General features: G+C 46.5%; 1 protein-coding gene across 2 annotated transcripts in view; it reads left to right on the top strand.

Annotated features, from left to right (window-relative positions):
* The first annotated feature begins 8,809 nt into the window (after positions 1-8,809).
* The window catches only part of TUB (TUB bipartite transcription factor), a 139,010-nt gene continuing 125,136 nt past the window's right edge, over positions 8,810-22,683 (top strand). For both annotated transcript variants that reach the window (XM_066187587.1, XM_066187580.1), the window contains exon 1: positions 8,810-9,010. In XM_066187587.1, the coding sequence (XP_066043684.1) occupies positions 8,955-9,010 (56 nt within the window). In that variant the 5' untranslated portion in view covers positions 8,810-8,954. The remainder of the gene's footprint in view (positions 9,011-22,683) is intronic.

Below are 22,683 nucleotides of genomic sequence, written 5' to 3'. Positions count from 1 at the left end.
GTAAAATCCAAATGGTGACTAACTGGGGGGAAAAACGGTGGTTTATAAATAGTGGTTCTGAAGAAATTGATATTAAAAGCAGGAAGGATGCTTGCAAATCTAAAGCATTTTTGATGCACGTTAATTAAAACATTGTACAAATTATTAATTTCTTCAGAGTTTGCTAACTTTTATAGTTGCCAGCTGTGTCAGGAATATCGGAGTAAAAGCAAAAATGAGTGATATTTGTGTATCATTAGTAGCAATGATAACAATAAACAACATACAATTTGCAGTCAGAAAGTTATGTATAAACACTTCATGTTCAGCTAAATAATACATCCATGATGATTACTGATACCAAATTTTGTTGGGTTTGTAGGATATCTGGGAAGGCATCTGTCACTGCTGGGTTCTAAGGTTTGGGCTCTTCCATTGCTGCCAGGAGCTGCTTTGTGATGACTTCTTTCCAGCAGTATTGCTTGTAATTAATGTCCTTAAAGGCCTCTGGAGTGGAAATAAAAAATACGCACCTGTTTCCATTGGTAGCACCAGAGCAATCCCTTAGAATTCCTAACTGACTTCTTCATAATTCTGGGACTGAATGTGACATATTCCTCCGACTGTTGCAGACCATTCCCCTCTGTTTGTTCGTCTTTCAGGAGGTAGGTGCTGGACAAGGGAAACAGGGAGCTGTTCTTGGGTGGTTTAGTGACAGTAGACACAGTACCCAGAGCCTCCATTCATTGCCTCCTGACCAGCGTGGTTTCCAAGGTCCGTGTGAGGAGGTGGAGGGAGGAGAAGGGGCAGGAGCAGTGGGTAAGGATCAAGGCAGGGGTTACTTTGGAGGGCTCAGCCCATACAAATTCACAGGACCTGATGGAGCCCATCCAAGATGGAGAGAGAACCTGCCAGTGCCCTCACAAGGCTGCTGGGACATCTTTCATGTCCATCTTCAATGGAGAGCAGGGAAATTCCTGGAGGAAAGCAAGTGTTGCTCCCCTCTTCAAGCAAGGTCTGGCAACAATGTAGGGAGCTGCAGGGAGTCATCCTTGCTTCTGTGTGTGGAAAGCCACGCAGTGAGTCCTCCAGGAACATGTTTCTGGGCACATAAAAAAAATTGGTTGGGAATGGTCTCGGTAAATGTATGGAGTTGCTGGAGTCAGTCACACTTGACCACCAGGATTGCCCTGTGTGACAAAGTGATGATAAATTTGTGGGTGAGGAGAGAGCAGTGTATGTTTTTACCTCAACTCAGCGAGCCTTTCAACACTTTCCCACCCTGTTTTGATGTCAAGGTTCAGGGTGTTGTGGGCTGGGTAAAGCACTGTCTGGTGGATTGGGTTCAGAGGGAGTGGTCATCCTCAGTGTGTGACAGACTGACCTTCAGGTAGAATCTGGTGACTAGAGAAATGCTGCAGGGATCTCACCTGGCATCTTGAACATTTTGCCAGTGACCTGAAGGAGACAACTCAGTGCACCCGTAACATGTTTGCAAGTGACACCATGTTGGGGACAACCAGCTGGTGAGCTTGGGCATGGGGCTGCTGGAGGAACAGGTCCATGGAATTTTACAAGGACAAAGGCAAAGACCTTTTTAAGATCAGAAGTTTCCTTTAAAGCAGCTTGGAACTCCAGCAGAGCTCTGTGACTTACCATGGGGTCAGGTTTGCACTCATGCATGCCAGAAGGTTGCACTGGGCCATGGTGGCTGCCCAGGGCATGCATTGCTGGCTCCAGTTCATCAGAGATCCAGAAAAAAGGAACAGGAGCTGTGGCTTTTGCAGCTGATGTGTTTTAGGGGGTTAATCAGATGCCTCTGTTATATTTTTGAAAGTTACAATTTTGAATGCAGAAGTTGCTTGTTTCTGGGCAAGGAGTAGCTTGTTGAGTGGGATGTCAGGAAGACAAAGGTGAGGTCTTGCAGCTCCGGCTCAGATGTTCTAAGTGAACCATGAAACAGGTATTGTACCTTGTGTGCAGAAGGACAAGGGGCTTTGGTCTTTAATGATGAGCTGCTGCCTATGAATGAGGAATAAATACATTACAAGGCTTTTGCAGTTTGGTTTCCAAACTGCAAAACAGTTTTGGTTTTGGTTTCTGGTCCAAACAGTTTTGGTTTCTGGTCACCTGCCAGAAGATTCTGCCACTTTAATATCCATACATGGATCCTCTGAAGTAATGCCCTGCAGGAGAGCAGACCTCTACTGTGGTTTGACAGTCTAGTGAAGGATTTCATAACTCAAAACTCTTCTCAGCCTGAGCAGGATCAAGTGACATTTTTTCCATATCTAGCAATTACATTATCCATTTGAGAACAACATTAAAAACCTGGAAAGCATAACTGCTGTGTTCCAGGGTGAAATCTGCCCCTGTTTATTGCAAACCTGAGATGTGAAAGGGCTGATGGCTGGAGGGAGATCTGTTTGTGCTTTTTTACCTGCTCTACTGAAAATGACAGGGTTTTTGCTCTTTGAAATGTGGTTGCTATTTCATTTTTGGCTTGTGTCACTACACTGAGGTTACAAAGTTCCCATTTTCCAGTAGCAGGGACAGCCTGATGCATATGGCATGTCTCTGGATTTCAAATTCACTTTTTGATATTTTCATGTTCCATTTACCTAAAGTAATCCAAAATTCTCGTGACATTTAAACAATGATGATGTATTTTGTAAGTTTTAAAAATTAATTTTTAAAAGAGTTAATTGGTTGAAATGTTGATTTGTTTCGCTATTTCTGCCCCTCGCCCTCCAGATTCTGGTTTATTTATAAATTATGAGGAGCCTTTTTTAATGCTCCTAGTGCTGAATTCCTTCTCTAGCAAAATGCCTCATGGAAGAAAGTTTTTACTGTGAAGGTGTTGAGGCACTGGAACAGGTTGCCCAGGGAAGTTGTGGATGCCTCTTCCCTGGAAAAGTTCAAAGCCAGGCTGGCCTTGAGTAACTTGGTCTAGTGGGAGGTGTCACTGCCTATGGCAGGGGCTTGGAATGAGATGCTCTTTGATTTCTCTTCCAACCCAAACCATTCTGTGACTTAAAATCTCTGTATTAGAAGCCAGTCAGTGTCAGTCTTTGTTCAGGACAGGGCTACCTGGCTGGCTACTTATCCACTGCTAATGGTAGTTGCAGAAATCTGGGGATATCAGTATCGTGTTTGAGGACACAACCAAATGAGGCATCAACAGTTTCCTTCTGAATGCTGAAGCCAGCAGGAACCATGGAGGAACAGGAATGGGAACAACACATGTAGGGCAGGGCAAGGATTTAAAACACCTTTACTGACACCTGGTTCTGTACTGGGACTGATGTCATTGCTTCTGCAGCATAAATTGGAAAAATAACCCAACTATTGTGGTTTTGTTGAACCTGAATTTCAGTTGGTAAAGCTCCGAACTTCTTTCACAGATAGGAGGATGCCAGTCCAGAGGGATGAATGCAATATAAAATTCCCCAGCAGATGGGGACTGGGATTTCCCAAAGAGTGACACTACCAGCTGGCTCCTGAGGGGCTTCAGGGCTGACACAAGCTGCTGCAGCCTGAGGGAAACACTGGGAGGCTGCTGGTGTCCCAGAGGAGGGGGACGTGGTGGAGATTGGAGCATCATTGTCCAGAGCTGCTTTGTGCCTTCTTTAACACAAGGGAAGTTCCAAATTGTCAGAGCAATTTTTATATTTCAGCTTTTTATTTTTATTAACAGAGCAGTACCTCACAGAAGGCCACTATACTCATCCATTGGCACAGTCTTATGTTTTATGTCCCACCATTTCTGTACGTGTGGGAAATCAGGATATATTTCAGAGAGGAGTAGAGGATGAAAAGAGCTAATGAATTACTAAGAGATTGCCTTAGCAGTTCACACTGTACAGATGGATGAAACCAGCACACTGTCCTTTCAGCAATATGGTCCTTGAGGGAGACTGAGCTGCTAAAAAATACAGATCAGCACCCACGCTGCTGTGGACTTCCTCTGCTTTAGTATTTATAGTATTTTCTATAGATCAAGTAGAGCATACACATCATACATATATAGTAAATATAGTATTTTCTAGCTCTTAAAAAGAAGGAAGAAGTTGAGCTCTCATGAACACAGTGCCAGTTTCTTACAGTTATGAAAACTGGGACTTTAAAACCACCATGGATGGCACAGTCAGGTTTCTAAACACTTCCAGGCAGAAGATTACCAGAGGGTTGGGTCATCCTGTGGCTGTGTAAGAATGGGGGCATTGCAGTGTGGAGGCTGCAGGGCCAGTGTGGGTGTCTCCCAGGGTTTCTTGGTTGCTGCTAGGAAAGCTGTGCTGCTTCAGGTTCCCCTCTGCAAGATGTAAATTGTCATGCTGGCTTCTTCACAAAATGCCTGGAGCCTGACGAATGAAGTTGTTTATTGTATCAGGAGCACCATAAAATCATAATGGCTCTTGGAGGGAATTTTTAGAAGCTGCATTATCCTTGGAAAGGAAGATGAAATACAGACATATGCCAGATGCTCTTAAGGATGTAAATACCCTCTTTTCAGGCAAAATCGTTAAGCCCAACTTTCACAAGCTTTACCTTGGCAGAGTAATGTGAAGGAAGGTGGAAAAGCAGACAGGCTCATTCCTCCTTGCCGAGTTCCCCTGCATGGAGCATTTTGTCATCCCAGGCACTGGCTTACAGAGTCCCCAGCATGGATGCTGGGTGTCCTGGAGTCACCACTGCTTGTCCCATTGCCTCGTGTTTCTCCTCATTTTAACGAGCTGCTCCACAAGCCTTTTGTGCTGTTGTCTTCTTCTTTTAATTTTAAAATTATGTAGTGGGTTTTTTTCACAGGCATCTCACGCTTCTTGTAAGGCAGCAGAGCTCCTGTGGGGCTGCAGGCCCTGCAGTGCTGTTCCTGTGTCCCTGGGCCCAAATCTCCTCCTCCTAAGCGAGGCCCAGGTGTTTGTTTTGCAGGGGAAGGCGCTGTCCAGGTGTGAAAGGGTTTGTAACTGCTTTTCCTGGAGCTTTTGCTGGGGCTGTCTTAGAACCTGTCTGGTTAACCCTGGAAAATCCCCTACAGTGGTGCTTAGGAGACCATATCTCCCCTGTCCTTACTGTCCCCCCACGTCCTCCTCACCTGCAGAGCCAGGTTTGAGCCCGGGCAGCCCCTCAAGAGGACAAAGGGAGGAACTTTTTTGTCAGAGCAGCAGGGCAGGGACATTAATGCTCAGACCCGGCAGCATCCTCACCTCCAGGCAGCAGCTCCGAGGGCTTGAAAAAATCCCTGCTTGCGTAAGCACTAATTAGCACTGCTGGAGGATTCTAATCTCATTGAGGAACTGTTTGGGGTGGTGGGGGCAGCGTCCGTGCTGTTGATACAATATATATACATAATCACAGAGTGGGCATGACCAAAACGCTCACTTAAAACTCAGAGTGTTTCTAGAATATCTAATCTGGAGTTCAGGTTGTGCTCTTGACTTTCCACTGTTAAACCTGTTAGGCTTCATCCAGTGACTCAGCAAGTACTTTGCCATTTGTCTGCAGGGAAATGCAGTAACAGCCTGTTTGCTCCCGCCCTGCTGCCAGTTTAATTTCTCTGCTATTTCAACAGCTCAAGCCAGTATTCTAGATCTCATTGATTTGGGTGGTAAGGTCATTTGCCATACTCTGAATACCTGAAACAAGGAAGATTTTGTGCCTTTTCAGTGCTCAGTTCCAGTCTTTCTTCCAGCTGGCACTGGGTTGGGGGGGGGGGGGGGTCTGTGGGCAGCTTCTCAGTGTTTTTAAGAAGAACTGAAACGTTATTACTGCTCCAGCATTCATATGCTGTAACCCAGAAGCCCAGCTCCTTGCTCCTCCTGGATTAAACGTGCTTGCTTTGAGATGCTCCCTGCATCTGCAGCGGTCAGAGGGAATCTCTGGAAGCAGGGAGCAGACGTGACTCATTTCAGATGTGTGTGGATGCAGCCGTGCTCAAACACATGCTGACACATGCCCTGAAGCACTGGGAGCAGAAGGAATGGCAAGAAAAACGTTTCTGTCTCTGCCTGAATTCCAGCATGGATCTCATTTGCGTTGCTGCCCCTTGCGCGGGCCCGTGAGTGCCCCAGCTTCACCATCAAAACCTTCTTGACGATTTCAGCTTTCAAGTAACATTGTCAGCGACGCAGGCTGTGGGGTCGGGGGGCAGGGGCAGAGCTGGGACACGTGCAGAGGAAAGTCACTGCCCAGCAGCAGGACCTGGAGCTGCCCACAATTGATCACAGGCAAAGAATTCACTGTCAGTCATTAGCATTTGGTTGGAATTAGTGAAACAAGAATTGACTCACTCCTGAGCAGAAGGGTTGGGGAGACTTTGCATTCAGGGAGCTGTCACCCACGTGCAGGAAGACAGACACCTGCTCCCAGGAGGCAAAGTCTGCTGCCCAAGGTATTTTTCTGAGGACTCTCAAGCCGTTGTTTACCTGCAGCAGAGCAGTGGAGACCACACTTGGTTCTACTCTGGAGCACCTCTTGTGTGAGGATGTGTGTGAAGGGGTCCCCGGAGGCAGGCACAGGCAAGTTCTCCAAACGCTACTCTGCCAAAATTTGTGGGGTTGGGGGTTTGGTTTTGATGTGTTACCCGTGTAGAGAGGCTGTGCTTGCCCTGAGGTTCAGCAGGGTCAACCCCAAATCTTTGCATCCCACCTGCCTCGGCATGTTGGGACAACACAGCTCTGGGTGTATGGCTGTGTTTGCACTGTCAGAATGAACCACCATGGCTGACATTCTCCTGCTCAGTGCTTTGGCCCAGGATGGGTGAGAAGGAGCCTGAGGTGCCAGTGAGTTACACTTTGAACGAGGCATGTGAAGAGGAGGGCGGTCAGCCTGTGCTCCTTGCTTTTATTGAGGGGTTTGTTTCTGACAGAGGCTTCTCTGGGCTGCAGAGGCTCATCAGGATGATTTTCAGCTGCTCCCATGTGGAAAATGTTGGCCTGAGTAATCCCACAGACAAGTAAATGGTTTCAGTCTGCCCATTTCCAAATGTCTCAGTTTGAGCAGAGCAGGTGGGTGGAGGAGATGGGCTGTGAGTAACTCTGCTTTCCAGATGGTCCAATTCATCCAGGTCACTCGATGTGGATTATAAGTGAGATAAATGGGAATGCACTGTCTATACATCACATCAACAACAGGGTATATGCAGCTACAAGGAGCAGGGCTCAGGTCTGGGCATTTTTATCGCCATCCCAAGGAACCCTGTTTGATGTTTCCCCTGTTTGAAAGGAGTATGTCCAAGTACCACCCATATTCAGGGAAGGTTTGATTTGGGTTAAAACTGGTACATGGAAAAAGCTCTTGGGGTTGTTCTGTCTGTCCTGATGCAAAGGGATTGAGGGTTTGGTCTATTCACCCTTCAAAAATAAAGACTGGATATTTAAAGAGTGATGGCAGGCATTCATTTACTTAAACTAAAGGAAAGAATGGTGCAAGAGCAATTGGCTATCTGATGTCCATGAATACCTTTGAGCTAGGAATGGGAAGTCTCTGTCAGCAGGGTAGAACTCCAGTTCTTTCAGGTGCTTTCTGGGGCTGTGGGAGCTCTTCACTAGCAGCCTCTGGAGCTTCAGCCTGAAACCCTCAGGTACAGTCCTTTGTGAGATGAGTGACTGTGCCTGATTGACCCAAGTCCCTTCCAGTCCTTGTTTATGTATCCTTGGGATTTTTTTACATTTCTCAGGAGAGATCTTACGCATAAGAGCTGGGCTGGGCACCTGGCTGGCCAAGCAGTGAAAGAAGGAGCCAGAAGATGCTAGCACAGACCAAAGAGTTGGGGCTGTCTGGGAAAGGTTTGAGAGCAGTCCCCCACCTCTCTGTGTGTCTGTAGATATCCTGCATTGCCCTGGGCGATGACTGTGCTGACCTGGCACTGCTTCTGGCAGCATCTCCCTTGACCTGGGGCTGCTCAGGTCCTCTGGGCAGCCCCATGTGCTGTGGTGCTGCAGGGGATGGGGTCATGGTGCTGCTGTCCCTGCGCCTGACACCGCGCAGCCTCGCACCTCAGCAGCCAAGCCTCGCAACCGTGTGACGCTGGGGAACAAGACCTGCACCCCAGCCACTGGGCAGGTGTGGGCACCGAGGAGCACCACAGGCCCTGGGCTGCCTTCAGCTGAGGGAGGTGAGGACCAGAGCCCCAGGGGTGCTCGGCACAGGGCCTGGCACCGCACACTGCTGTCCCCAGCAGGGCGCGTGTGTGCAGGAGCCATGAGGGGTGGTTTGGCCTTCGGTCCCGCACGCAGCTCCTCGAGGAAAAGCCCCTCGAGGCTGGAGGGCTCCGACATCCCTGCGCTGGGGTGAACTGGGACCACGCACTGTGCAAACCCAGTGAGCGAGGCTGGGAGCGCAAAGCGTTTGTTCTGCGCTCTGTGTGCCCCCTGCCCACCCACCTGCGGGCTGCAGCGGGCGGAGCGGCGGGCCCGTGTCCCGGGGGGTGATCCTGACCCCGGGCAGCGGGGGGATGGATCGGGGTGCGCCTGGAAGATCACGCCGGCGAGACCCGGGGCCCGGCGGTGGGTGGGAGGCGGCTGATGTCAGCGCGATGGGCCCGTAGCTGTGGCAACCGGGATAAATAAATAAATAAGGCGCGTGTGCCGGAGCAGGAGGCGCACAAGCCGCTGCGCTCCTCAGCGCAGCCCCGCCGAATATCCCTTAAGCGGCTTAGCAGCCGTGCTCCAGTTTATTACCTGCGCGTCCCCGTGTCTGCCGCCTGCCTCGGAGCATCCAGCCCCCTCGGCGGGGACCCCGGGAGCCTCCCCCTCCCTTCATCCCTCCCTCCTCCTCCTCCTCCCTCCCCGGCGCTGGCAGTGGTTTGCTCCGAGCATCCAGAGCTCGATGCGAAGCCGCTGCCGGGCGGTGAATTTGGGTGCTGCGGCGCAAGGCCGGAGGCGGCTGTCCCCATCCCCGGGGCAGGCAGGTGTGTGAGCGCCCAGCCCTGCCCGCAGCAGCCGAGCCATGCCGGGAGTGCTGTAGCCGAGCCGGAGATGGATGGTGTCAGCAGCAACAGGAACATGTCTTACAGTAGATGGAGTTACAACAGGTATCGTCTGTCTGGTTTTGGTTTGTTGTTTTCTTGTTGGTTTTTTTTTTTTTTCTTTCCTTCCTGATATTGTAAAACCATCGCGCTGTTTATATAAACCGAGATGGGGAGCCGTCTTCAGGGAAGCAAAACCCTTCACTGATGCCGCTTTTCCAGTCTTGGGACACCCTGTGTTCCCAGTAACTCCAGCTGCGGTGTCTGATGATGTTTGGCGGGTGTTCGTCTGGAAACCAGGGTGGGAGTTTCACCCTGGGATGGCCAGACTGGGGGTGCTCCCAGCCCTGAATACAAATGTTTCCCAGGCTCTCTCCTCTGAGATGCACTGATCACCTCAGCAGCCACCCAGACTTCTGAAAGGTGGTCTGTAGGAAGTGCCGCTCAAAGCTTTCAACAAATATAAACTAAAGCTTGGGAAATGGAGGTGGCAGGGAGCCAGGATGTGGCTAAAGAGTGATGTTATCGAGTAAGCACTGTGTGCAGCCCAGGTACCACAGAGCTGAGAGGGCTGAATTTGGTGTCTCATTGAGACAGTTGAAATATTCCCGTATTCCCACTGTGTTTCATACTGGCTTGCGTGCTTTTCCTCTTCCTGGAAACAGAAATTTATTGTAGCATTAGTTGTTTCTTTTTTTTTTCTTTCTTTTTTATGTGATTCACAGCTGTGACTGACAGGTTCCTCAAGCCTGGATTTAAAAAAAAAAAAAAAGGTACAAACTTCATACTCTTTTCTATTTTCTTTTTTTTTTCTTTTTTTTGTCTTGTCTGTGTAAATGTTACACCTGAAATGCTAAGCATAAGCAGTGTTAGCATCCCACTGAATCATTATCACAAGCCACCATGATAATCTGGAGAAATAGCCCTTGGAAGTGGTTTTCAGTGCTCAACCAGGTATTCAGCATTGCCCACACTCCCTGGATGCGTGGGTATGTATGTTTTATATGTGCATCTAGAGAGTTTCACTCATTTTTTGTGCATTCCCACTACCTCAGCAGTAAAAATACAGATACCATGGTGCCAATGGAACAGTATCTTCTTTTTTAAAAAAACTGCATGTGTTTAGGTGTACATAAAACTGAGTTATACAACAAGCTGTGATTTTGTGTGTGCATTGTCCCATGCAGAGGATCCTTTCCATCTGATGCCACATCCTCAAAGAGCAGCAGTGAGACCTGAAGAGCTCAGTCTGCACCATGCAGCCCAAGTTCACAGCAGTTTCAATATTCTTACCCTACAGGAAACAATCCAGACATCTCACACAAAATCCTCTTGGAGGTTTTCTCCCAGTGCTATCACATTGTGCTCTAACCTTCTGTATTACTAGCAGTCTAGTTCTCCAGTTTTCAGTCTTCCTGACCCTGACAGAGAAGTCACTGATGAGTGTTCATCAGCCTGGGAACATTCTGCACTCATGTGTTCACCCTGCTTGGCTCTCCTACGTCACCTGGGGGGATAAATACAACATTTCAGTGCCTTTGGTGGCCTGCTTTCAGATTTTTCCTAATAAACCCAACTGTGTACTATATATATACGCACACATACATATGTGTGTATATACATATATACACACACACACGTTTCAGTGCTGTGAGGATGAGGAGTGAATCATGGCTTTTACTCACAGTCTTCTTCTGAAAACCAGTGCAGAGTTGCTCTCTCAGGCTGAGCCTGCCCTTCCACACCCCCCTTGTGCCCAGGTTCCTGGCAGGAGAAGGAGCTAGCTCTATTTTATCCCAAACCCTGGTGGCTGATGTTTGCTTTTGGATCATGTCCCAGCCTTGGTCTCGCTCACCAGTGGCCACATGAGTCCCAGCTGCTCTCAGGGTGGCAGCTCTGTGGCAGAGACATGTGGGACAGCCCCCTGAACAGCCAAGCATTGTGTGAAGTCTTTTTCTTGGAAAATGTCTTTTTCTTGGGAAAAAGAGCACACGAGCACTCCTCTTACGTTGTCTTCCTTGAATCAGCATTCAAGAGGGACATGGCCAAGGGATCAGGTGCTACCTCCCATAACACAATTGCATCCATAATTAGAAAAGAAACCAAGCATTATCTATGAAATTAAGCTAATTAAACTAAGAGTTTGGCCATTGGACTCTGTAAGATGCGTGCATGGATTTTTTCCCCATGGAAATGAGGGGAGTTGCTGTGTCCCTTCTGAATGGCTCACATGTGTGCAGCTTGCAGGTGTTTTTCTAATGGGGTTTATTTGACATTTGTTGTGTATCTCAGCATTTGGCTCTGTGACTGTAGTATTCCCTTGGGCTTGCTGCCCAGGATACCCACAGGTTGTTCCTGCTGATGATTTGTGCAGCCAAGAGTGAGTCCAATCACTTAACTGCAAAACTCGAGGTAAGGAAGCCCTGCTCAGCACAGCTGCCCTCAGCTGCTCTCCTGACCAAGGGGAAGCTTCCCCCACTCCCTCCCCCAGCCTAGACCAGTGTGTGTGTGTGGAAAAGAAACAGGTACAATTGCAAAAGGCTCTTAATGATCACTTTTGGCATTTCTACACCTGGCTCCGAAAAGCTGGCCTTATCTTTGCCTTCCTCCCATTTTAGTGTTGTTGTAACTCCTTGGTCACTCTGAACATTGCCAGCTGAAAGCACAGGACAGGCAGCAATTTAAGCAAAAACTGGGGATATTATGATGAACCCTGAAACACTTGGGAACTCTGGGTTCATATGGCTAACTTCTAGAGTAAAAAAAAGCTTTTCTTTCACCCTCTGCCCTTGGTGACAAGCTGTTCATGGGACAAGTTTATATTCAGTTTCTGTTGGGTTTCTTTTCTTGCTCATCATGCCTGCGGTCCCTGGGTGTGCAGAAATGCTCATCTTCCTGGGCAGAGTGAAACTTGCCCTCTTCCAAGCTTTCAGTGTTCAGTGCTGGTGCAGGTTATGGCAGCTGGGCTGGTGCCCATCAGCACTCTTGCTGCCTCCGCCCAGCTTTCTTTGGGAACCGTGCAGGCCCTTGATCTTGGAGATGCTTGAAGCCTCCTTGTGTTAGTGCTGCCTGCAAATAGAGGTGGCAAGTAGAGGTTTTACCCAGTGCTTCTCATCCTTCCCAAGTGGTTTCATTTCCCATGAAAGCTCAGAGAGAAGAGTCATTAATATGATAGGAAGGTGGAAATGGGGAATAGTCTTTGGCTGCTGTAAGGCTGAAGAGCCATTCTCATGAGCTGGAACACCTGAGTCCTTTGTGGCACTCACAGCAGCTGGTGACCAGATTGTCAAATGCTTAAACCTCAACAACACCACCCAATTTAGACCACTGAAGGTCAAAATGGTGCTTGTGAAGGCTTGAGGGAGCTTTGACGCCATTCATGTGGTTGAATTCAGTTGAAGGCACAATTTAGGACTGTGCGTAGGATTCAGCCAATCCATGGGCACAGAAGACCAGTTTGAAATCAATTGTATGGGCAAGTACTGCAAAATGGGAATCTGCAGTCCAGATCTGGAAAAACTGTGCAAGAAATCAGTGGTTCTCTAAGATTTTGCAAGGTTTTTTCATGAATCAGTTGTCTGTGCTTAGCTCTCATGACTGATCCAGAAGGATTTCTTCAGGAGCAGCAGGGAGCTTTGCAGAAGGAACAGGTAACCTTCATATCATACCTGTGCATGAATAAAAATGGTTTTTTTACAAAAAACCAACAAGCCACAGCAAAATACCAGATGTGGAGTCATCCCTCTTTTCTCACATCTCTTCCTGACACCAATACATCCAGAGTTTTCCACATACCCCGCCCCCCCCCCCCCCCCCCCCCCCCCCCGTTTTCTCTCTTTGTTTTGTCTCCAGACTTACTTTCTATTTCTTTCCTGGTGGGCTTCAGTGCAGCCATCCCGACCTCAGTAATTACCACAAATGAATGACAGAGGTCTTATCCACCAGCATTTGGAAGTATATTTTGGGAAATCTACTCCTGGGATGTTTCAACTGCTGGAGACAGCTTGAAACTTTTTTCTATTGATCTATATCTTTGTTCTGTTCATCAGTGTTGTTTTTTGCTTCTTTTTGAAGCTGCTATTTCTGGTTATGCCTTTTTTTAGCCTCTGTTGAAAAGCTGTGACAGTGCATCTGGGTCATGGTGTTGGAGGGTATGGATCTTAGATCTTTGTTTTTGATGGTTTTTAGACTCCTCTGCCTTGATTTTTCTGGGACATGCTTTCATCAATGAGTAAATAGGGGCTGTCCTCCAAACTTAATCCAAAAAAGTTGTCTTAGAGAAACTTAACTTTCTTTTTCCTTCTCTTGTTTGAAGTAGCGTCTGTGGAATCCTGAAGCATGCACAGGTTTGCTGGAGTGAGTGCACTTTAACTACACCAAAGAGCAGTTCCTCTCTATTGGCAGCCAAGCCACCCTTCTCTCCTCTGCCTTCTTGTGTCTTCAGGTGTTTCCTCCCGGGTGAGGTACCTTTAAAGCTGTAATCACTGGGCAAAGGATCTGGGAGGACAAAAAGAGGAAGTTGTTCTACGGGACAAAAGGAGAGGTAGAATCAGGCAACCGTCAAGTGAAGCCAGAATAAAACATTCCTGTAACAGACACGCAATCCTTATAAGTTTATCAGTCTTGTGCACTTAGTTTGCTGGAATCAGTGTCTTTGTTTTTCTTTCATTATAAAGCATCTTAATTTCAATGACATAGGAAAACTAGATTTTGGGAGTGGTGTTTCTTTCCTTAAGCCAAGGCACTAGGAATGACCTGAGGTGAGTACATGTGCATCCTCCCATGCTCAGGGTGAATGTTTTGCATTGGTTGGCTGCGCATCCTTGGAGTGTGTGAATTCTCCAGAGACTTGTGACAGCCCTGCAGAGAGGTGTGGGAGAGGAAACTGCAGCTCCCGCTTCCCTGAAGAATACTGAAGCTGCTTAAACAAAAGTAGCCTGAGAATATAATTTAAACCTACTTGGCTCATGTACAGCATAACAATCCTAACAAATGTAAGAATTTCTTCGCTGAAAGAGTTGCAACTCTGGAACAGGCTGCCCAGAGAGCTGGCTGAGTCTCCATCCCTGGAGATATTTAAAAGCCGTGTTGATGTGACTCCTGGGGACATGGTTTAGTGGTGGACTTGGCAGTGCTGGTTTAATGGTTGGATTTGGTCTCCATGGTCATTTCCAACATAAATGATTCCGTGGTTGGTGTGTGGAGCAGTAAAAATCACAGCCAGCAGCTCAGTAGTGAGAATGAAGGGTAAGTTCTTAAAGGAAAGTCAGTGTTACAGCTAGTCTTGGGTTTATCCCTAGTAACGTTATATATCCAGGTAACATAAGTTAGGAATTTTCAGTAAGAAGGAGAGAATCACTTGAGTCTTAGCTTGCAATAAAAATCGACACAAAATGTACGCATCTTTTGTCAGTATGGTTATAGACCTCTGTAGAAGTTCCAAGATCTCTGCAAAGTTTTGTGTATAAATCCTGCCTTCAGGTTGTCCCTTGAAACATAAACACAGCTCGAGCATTTCTTCAGGATAGAAGGGGGAATGAGAAACCAGCAAAACTGTCTGTGAAGAGTGATGTACCTCAGGAAATGGCATGTGAAGTATCACAAGAAATTCTGCTCTGGGTCTCTTATTAGCACTTTTCTCTCTCCTTGCTCTGTTGTCTTATCGCACAACCCCTGTGAACGCCTTTGGTTACCATGTCTAAAAGACACATTCAGTGCCTCATCTCTGGTGCTGGAGCATAGAATTGTCACTCTGCTGTGCCTGAATGCATGCACAATGCAGGGAAGATAGAACACTGCAGCTCTGAGCTATCAGATACTCTCCGTGCTCTCACTGCAGCTCGCAGCGTTAGATTGTATCTTAAAGAAAAATCAACCACGTCGCTCATGGTCTGCATGATCATAAAATGAAAACCTTTTCTCTCTCCAATATGTAATTTGTGTAAATGCCACGACTAACGGAAATCTGAGGAATAATGTTCATGGCTGAACACCAACAGAGATGGTTTTCCCCTTCAGAAATGAATCAGGATAGAAGAGCCATCCCAGCTGCTGACACAGTGGGATGTCCAGTTGAGATGGCCAGGCTGAGTTCAGCCAGCAGCCACCTGTACTTGTAGAAGGGGTATGTTAGTCAGTGCTTGGATACAGCTGAAATGCTTGAATGCTGAGGTCAAGAACAGGGGAAAATTCCAAGAGCTTGTATAAAAACAAAGATGCTCCCAGAGGAGTACAGGTCTTTGAAGAGCAAATTGTCAACAAATCAGCTCAAAATCAATTTCAAAAGTAATTCTTAAGTTGTAATTTGTCTCTAGAAGTATACTACTTAGATGATCAGACAGGTAAGTCACCTTGCTTGAAAAAACCAATATTATTTCCTTACTTTTATGAGCTTGCTGTGTTGTGTGTTTGATTCCTTTTATCCTGCTGGTGCTGTGGTGTGTTACAGTCCTGTTACTGTGACAAATTGCCACACTGTGTCAAACATCCAATTACTTACTTACCTGTCGGGTAAATGTACCAGTTCAAATTTTTTCCAATTTGTGGGTCCTTAGGGAGACAAGATCATGCCTAGATGTAATTCCAGAGGCAGTGCTCTTCTGTTTTGGAAACAGTCCAGGTTGTTTAGAAGTTTCACTGTTTCATGAACCCCCAGCTGAGCATTTCTGCTGCCTGTGAACACAAAGGGCTGTTTGGAGGGTGGAACTGTTCCTTGTGGCCTCTCCAGGCACTGATGTCATTAAAATTAATGTTAAACTATTGATCTGTTCTTGGGGAATTGTGTGCAAGCTCACCTAGATTCACTCTTGTCTTTGCAGAGTTTGCTGGCAATCCTTTGAAACATATTTCTCAAAGTGAACCTTTTCCAACTTGAAAATCCTGCTTGAAAATCCTGCTCCAACGTCTTCTGCTGGGACTCTTGGAGCAGCAAAGCCAATTCCTTACCATGGCTTTTCTAGATATGCTCTCACGGGTAGTTTTGCAGTGCTGTAACCTAAAATCCTGCTGAAAGCCAGGGAATTTGCTTGGTTGGTGAGAGATGCTCCCAGAGAACTTCCTGAGGGAGGCTGTGTAAGGAAGAGGTCTGGAGGGACTCAGCAGGGGCTATCAATCAGAGAGTCAGTCCTGGAAAGGCTGGCTCCACACAGATTGTTTTCTCTGTCTGCAGGATGCTCTGGTTTCTAAGAATAAACTCCATTTTTGCTTCATTCCTCGCTTTAATTTGGTTCTTTTTTAACACAGTACTATTGAAGTACAGCTGTGTGAGCTTTCCCAAGCTGGAGTTTCTGCTCAAAGTTAGTTTATCCCTCCACCATAATTCTTTTTATCTTAGGTGGAACAAATAAAGTGCTCTGCTTTTTAGTATAATTTGGCTTGTTTCAGGAAGGATAATAAAACATGGGCTTCATAACGGGGCCTCGTAGAATTATCATCTGGATTGTGAAACAGTGCACTCAGACTAGAAAAGATTTTTTTGGTAGGAAGGTGCAGATGAATCAGAAGTAAGAAATGAAGAGAGGGGCCAGTAGAGAAACTGGGAGCTGTTCATTATTAAACACTGTAGAGCAGGTGAGCTGATTTTTATGTACATGTGAGGCAGTGCTGTCACCAAGAATGATGTACGTGGTCAGTGGATTTGGTTGGGTTTGTTTAGATGGGCCTGAGTAAACCTCAGAGGAACTAACTTGCACAGTGCAGATTTCTGGAGGGGAACAAAAACAGCCTTCTAGATAATGACTGGTTTATAGCCTTGTCTTACTAGCAAAACGTGGGTAACAGGTAAATGCTGAGAGGGTGCTGGGAATCAGTGGGATTGGAGTGGGACTCCAGTGTACTGTGTGAACAGAAGGCTTGAAGGTCTTGGCAGCAGTTTTCCTTCCATGCCGTTCTGTGCTTCAGCAGGCCTAAAATCCACACACTGATGGATGAGTGCCCCCTTATCTTGGAAGCTGTGATGTTGCCTGCTGTGGTTTTCTCCCCACCTGTGCTCTTCGGTGTGCACAGACACCCTGCCATATTTTCCCAGGAACTGCATTACCCCCATCACCAGCACCCCAAATTTCACTCCTCCTTTCACCTTCAGCATGCACCACATGCACTTTTGTTTCTCTCTGGCGTGCTTCATTTTTCTTCTCGCCTTCCCAGAAATCCCTTCCATGTATTTAATTAGGGAGGATTTTGAAATTCAGTGTGGGCCACTCACGCAAGAAGCAGAGGAGCCAGCCTGGGCTATGAACCCCGGCTGAGGCCAAAGCCCCCTTAAGTCCCTTCTTACAACCCTTCTGTTCTTCTGCTAATCACAGTAAGAGGATTAACTCCAGGAGTATGGCATGTTGGATACTACAGCCAAAGATGTTCATATCAGACTCTGGGCTATTCTCATTCATCCTTTTGCAAATGTAAAATGATTCCTGAAGCAATGGGCGTACTGAGATCCAAGGCAATTTACTTGTACTTGGAATGCAGGGGTATGGATAGCAAGGAAAGGAGCTTTGAACTAAAAAATAAGAAGCTGTTGAAGATCAGAGCTGCGAATTAATGTTCCAGACTTGTTGAAAAGCATAAATTTTGTTTCCACTCTCCACTTGTATTTGATAGTTGTATTACACAGATGTTGCCTGCTCTCTCTTATGAAAAATAATGAGCAACCCCACAACGTTATTCTGCTTTTCCTGATGTCTTAATTATACCTTAGGTGAAGGTGCACTCCTCCCATCATCTCCAGGTGCAGGTGGGCTGCTCTATGCAAGAGAGCTGAGGCTAAGCCACAGGTACTTATGTTTGCAATTTTCAGAGCTCCTAGAGTTGAACTTCAGTCTGACTACAGGGATTATTAAATATATCACCTCAAATATGGCACCATTAAGTGCAAATACACTGCTTTTTACCTCTGAGACTGGGAAGGAAGGTGATGATATTTCCCTGACATTTACTGTCTCCCCTGGACATCAGGTCTTGGCTGCCAATAAGGCAAAAGGCCTTGCTGCCTGCAGCCCTGCTCTTGTGCTCCTCGGGAGGTGAAACCAGGATTTGTCCACCAGGACAGACTTGGACTGCAGGTATCTCAAATCTGCCTGGGAAGGAAACTGAGGCTAAAATACGGTGACCAAACTCTGTTTTGTTCACTGTAATGCCTTTATGATACATTATATGCAATTGATTCATTCACTGGGAAATCTGCATGGAATAATAGGTTGTTTTGAAATGCAATTCAAGCAAAATATCTGCAAAAGCAGAAGCATTTGTTTTGCCTATCCCTTGCAGTGAAGTTTTCCTGTTGTCTCGGCTGAGCTGTAGATTTGTTAACAGAAAGCAATGAGGTGCTGAGTTAAAAGTTGAAAGAAACCTAGCTCTAAGGGTGGGAGACAAGGATCTGTTCCCATCTCAGTACACGAAACTTCACTTATTTAGATGCAAGCTTTCATTGTTAATTAACAAGTATGAGTGTTCTGCTCTGCTTCTGTGGCCATCCCATGTGGAGCATTCCCATCCAGCCGGGGGAAGCTGTGCTGTGGGAACAGCCCCGGAGTGTGGGTGCAGGGTGAGGCTGAGTGCAGCTCCTGAGGTGCTAAACTCTCTTGATAGAGGAAGCCATGCATTTAACTTTGACTCAATTTGATTTTTTTGGCGTTGACGATTATCTTCCTGCTAAAAATCTCTCTTTGCTTTCACCTTGCTCCTACTGAACTGTGGGATCATCTCCATGCTATGAAGTATGTGCCTAAATCCCTTTCCTGTGGTTCTTATGGGTCATGCCAAGAACAACATTGCAAACCTTGATTTGCATCTGATCCTTTACTTTCCTTGATGGTTATTAGGTCCAGACTTTGTCACTAAGAGAAGCTGCAGGAATTTATATGCATATATTCTTCTGATGTGCTGTGCAGCATTAAAGTTCTTGTGCCTCCAGTAGCAGTGTGATACTCCAGCAGGGGTGTGAGGCTCTGAGTGAATTTGAAATTCTTGCTTCTTTACCAACAACTGCTTTTTTCCTACAATTGTAATGTCCAAGTTTACATTTTTGATGCCATCTCAGTCACAGTGCAGCTGTACAAAAATTCTGAATTCTGTGTACAGTAAATGAAGTATGAAGGTTTCAACGTCAATGCTGGAAATGTAGAGAATCTTTTTCTTCTTCTTTTTTTTTTTTAATTAAGTTTCTCTTCACCACTCTTGTGTAGGTAGTTGGCAAGTCAAGGTAGATGACTCGGATAAGAATAGGTACGGAGAGAGGGAGTAATAAAACAGATTATTTAGCAGAGAACAATACTAGAGCCCTTTAATGAGCCTCTTCTGAAATATCTCAGATTGAGTCTTTTAATATGGTGCAGAAATTATGCAAAAAGTTTTCTAATGATACTTGAATTGTGTCCACAAGAACTATCAACTTTTTTCATGCATAAGTTACCAGAGGTCTATAAGTTTATAACTTATGCACCATTATAACTTAGGCACTGTCAAGTTTTTCTGTGCAAAAAGTACAGCAGATTTATAAGTTACAACTTTTTTTTTTTGGGGGGGGGGGGTGGGGGGGGAGTTGAAAACCCCATCTCTGTGTAATGAACTATTCAAATATATGCTCAGATCCTGCTGTCTATGACATGGGGAGACTTCTTAAATGCTTGTTAGTCTAACTTAAAAGTCACCTTTGCCTGGATGCTCTGCATGAGGCTTTGCTAAATGAAAGAAAAAGAGCACAGGTACCGGGGGAAGGTCTCACTGTAGAGGTACTGACTGTTCAAATTTGAGTTCAGCTTTGCTTTGGTCACAGCCTTGTGGGCTGACATTTAACTACAGCCTCGTGCTCTCTGCCCTGTCCCCAGATGGGCTTATGAGCACTCTGGTCTATGGATGTAAGAAGAAAAATAATCTATAGTAGAAGACACAGAACATGGCTGAGAAAACAAGAAGTGTTATCCAGCATGTCTTAGGGAATAGGATTGCTGACATCAACCAGCCACCCTCCATCTTTTGCTCACCCACGTGTAGGAGGGATGTTCCTCATTGGATGTTGGAAGAGGGAAAGTCTCTAGAATCAGATGTTCAGAGTGAAGTTCACTCCATGATGCTCCCTGAGAGCTGCCAGCGTGCTCCTTGCTCTGCCATCTTGTTTGTTCTATGACTGGGAACTTCACTTTTCCTTCATGCTTTTCAGACACCCTCTGGATATTCTAGGAGACTTTTAGGGCCAATAAATAACCTTTTTTTTTAACCAAACCCATATTCTTATCTCTCTGTCTGGAAAGGTGTTGGTGCAGGAAGTGCCTCTAACAATACAGGAGGTTTAGAAAGACAGTTTGTTTACTTCCATCTCTTTCAAGTCCTCTCTTTTGTATTCTTTTTTTCTGCTACTTTACTGTCTTGTCTTTTTCTTTCCAGTTTTACTGCAGGTCCATCCCTGGACTATAATAAAAAAACCCAAATGTGTATTACTTTTGATTCACCTTAGCAGTGGACAAGGCTAGAGAAAATGGAGGAGGACCTTCACAGCTTTTCCCTTCCCTTAGCCGTTTGATGAAGGATTCAATTGCCTCCTGTATTAAATCTGCACTGTCTCGATGGTGCATTATCTGACAGCTGGCCAGAAAAATACAAGCTGCTATTTTGAGGTGTTTGATCCCATTCTGGAATGGTATTACAGTGTGGTGGTTGTGCAGTGAGAGCACAGCTTTGCAGAGGCAGTGGCAGGTGAGCAGGCAGGCACCTCAGAACAGGAAAGACCAGGTGAGCAGATGGAGAGCAGCCCTGGAGAGAAGGACTTGGGGTAATGATGGATGACAGGCTGGACATGACCTGGCAATGTGTAAATGTGCAATTGCATCCCAGAAATTACCCAGATCCTGGGCTGCATCCAGAGCCCCGTGGGGAGCAGGGCAGGGAGGGTGTTCTGCCCCTCTGCTCTGCTCTGCTCAGACCCCACCTGCAGTGCTGCACCTAGCTCTGGAGTCCCAGCACAGGAAGGACATGGAGCTGTTGGGGTGAGTCCAGAGGAGGCCACCAAGATGATCAGTGCAATAGAGCATCTCTCCTGTGAGGAAAGGCTGAGAAAATTTGGATTGTTCAGTCTGGAAAAGAGAAGGCTTTGGGTGACCTCATTGTGGCTTTCCAGTGCCTGAAGGGAGTCTGTAACAAATAGGGAGAGGGACTTCTCACAAGGCCACGTAGTGACAGGACAATGGGGATGGCTTAAAAAGGAAATGAAGTTGCTCTAGATTGGATATTTGGAAGAACATTTTTACTGTGAGGGTGCTGAGGCACTGGCAGAGGTTGCCCAGAGGAGTTGTGGATTTGCCCTCCCTGGTAGTGCTCAAGGTCAGGTTGGATGGGGCACTGAGCAACCTGGGATAGAAGAAAGTGCTCCTGCCCATGGCAGGAGGGTCGGAATGAGATGATCTTTAAGGTCCGTTCCAACCCAACCCATTCCATTTATTCTGTGATTCCTCATATCAGAAATGACATGGACAGAGGTGTTGATGTCCTGCCTTTCCTCTCCCTCATTCTCAAAATACCTGTTACCAAAGGGTGGAGGGAATGGGGAATCTTCCTCCCAAACATGCATCCAATTCCTACCCGTGAGTTCAGCTGTGCTAAGCTCACGGAGCTCCCCTGCCTCAAATCCTGCACATAGATTCCTTTCTTCCCTCTACCTGCCTAAATATATAATATTCACCCCCCCTGCCCAGAGTTGCAAGACATAATTCTTTTCCATTTTTAATTTAATCAATTTCAAAGCTCTAATTAATGGAATAAACACACCTTTGTCCTCCTATTTGTGGCTTAAGACACTCATCAGAAACAATATTTTTGTCTCAAACTGAGGTCTTTTCCCTGGAGTTTGCATCCTGAAACTCACAAATTTTGGGCCCAGGACCCCCCAAATGTCTGAATTTGAGCTCTGGAACCCTAAATTCGGGTCCCGACCCCCCAAATTTTGGAGTCCTGACTCTAAATTTTGGGATGCTGACCCTCTAGCCCCACTAAATTACTGGCCTCCTCCAATTTGGTGTCCACACCCCCCCCCCCCCCCCCATGTCCTCAAATTTAGTGTCTTGAATGCTCGATTAGGGCCCAGGACCCCAAAATTGGGTGGTTTTATAGTGTCCTGGACCTCCCACACCTCCCAAATTTTGAGGTCCTGACCCCAAGTTTTGGGGTTCTGATCCCTCCAATTTTCTGCCACCCCCAGAACCCCCTCAGTTTGGGCTCCCAGTCCCTTCAACTCCCAATTTTGGGGTCCAACCCCCCACCAAATCCCAAATTTGGGCTCTTGAATCCTGTATTTTGGATCCTGATCCCCCAAATTTTGTCGTCCTGAAAATAATATTGGTGGATTAAAGGGTGAGCAGCTCCTGGGACATGTCACAGGCATCGCTGTAGCTGCTCAGCACTCTTTGAGGCAGAGCTGCCTGGAAACTTAGGAAACACGTAGACAGAAAATGGACTATCCTTCACCCTCCAGCTGTTGTGAAGCTGTGAGGAACCCAGTCCTGGGCAGTTTTCCTGCACAGTTCCCCCCATTTGGGGCTTGTTTTATGAGCAAGACCCAGAGTGGCTGTTTGGTTCCCAAAAATGTTACCAAGAAGTGTTACTCCAGAGTGCTCAGTCACTCAGCACTGAGCCCCTGTGGCAAAAAATAGCTTTATGTAGATTGCAGGAGGTACTGAGAGGAAGCTGAATCCCCTGGGGCTCTTGTAGGAGGGGGAATGAAAAGGCTTTTTTGTCCGACTATGTCATACTCA

The sequence above is a fragment of the Chamaea fasciata genome, unplaced genomic scaffold (genome assembly GCF_029207755.1).
Source record: "Chamaea fasciata isolate MVZ Bird 193981 ecotype frontalis unplaced genomic scaffold, bChaFas1.0.hap1 SCAF_7, whole genome shotgun sequence".
NCBI classification, from domain to species: Eukaryota; Metazoa; Chordata; class Aves; order Passeriformes; family Sylviidae; genus Chamaea; species Chamaea fasciata.
This window is presented reverse-complemented; position numbering and strand designations above follow the sequence as displayed.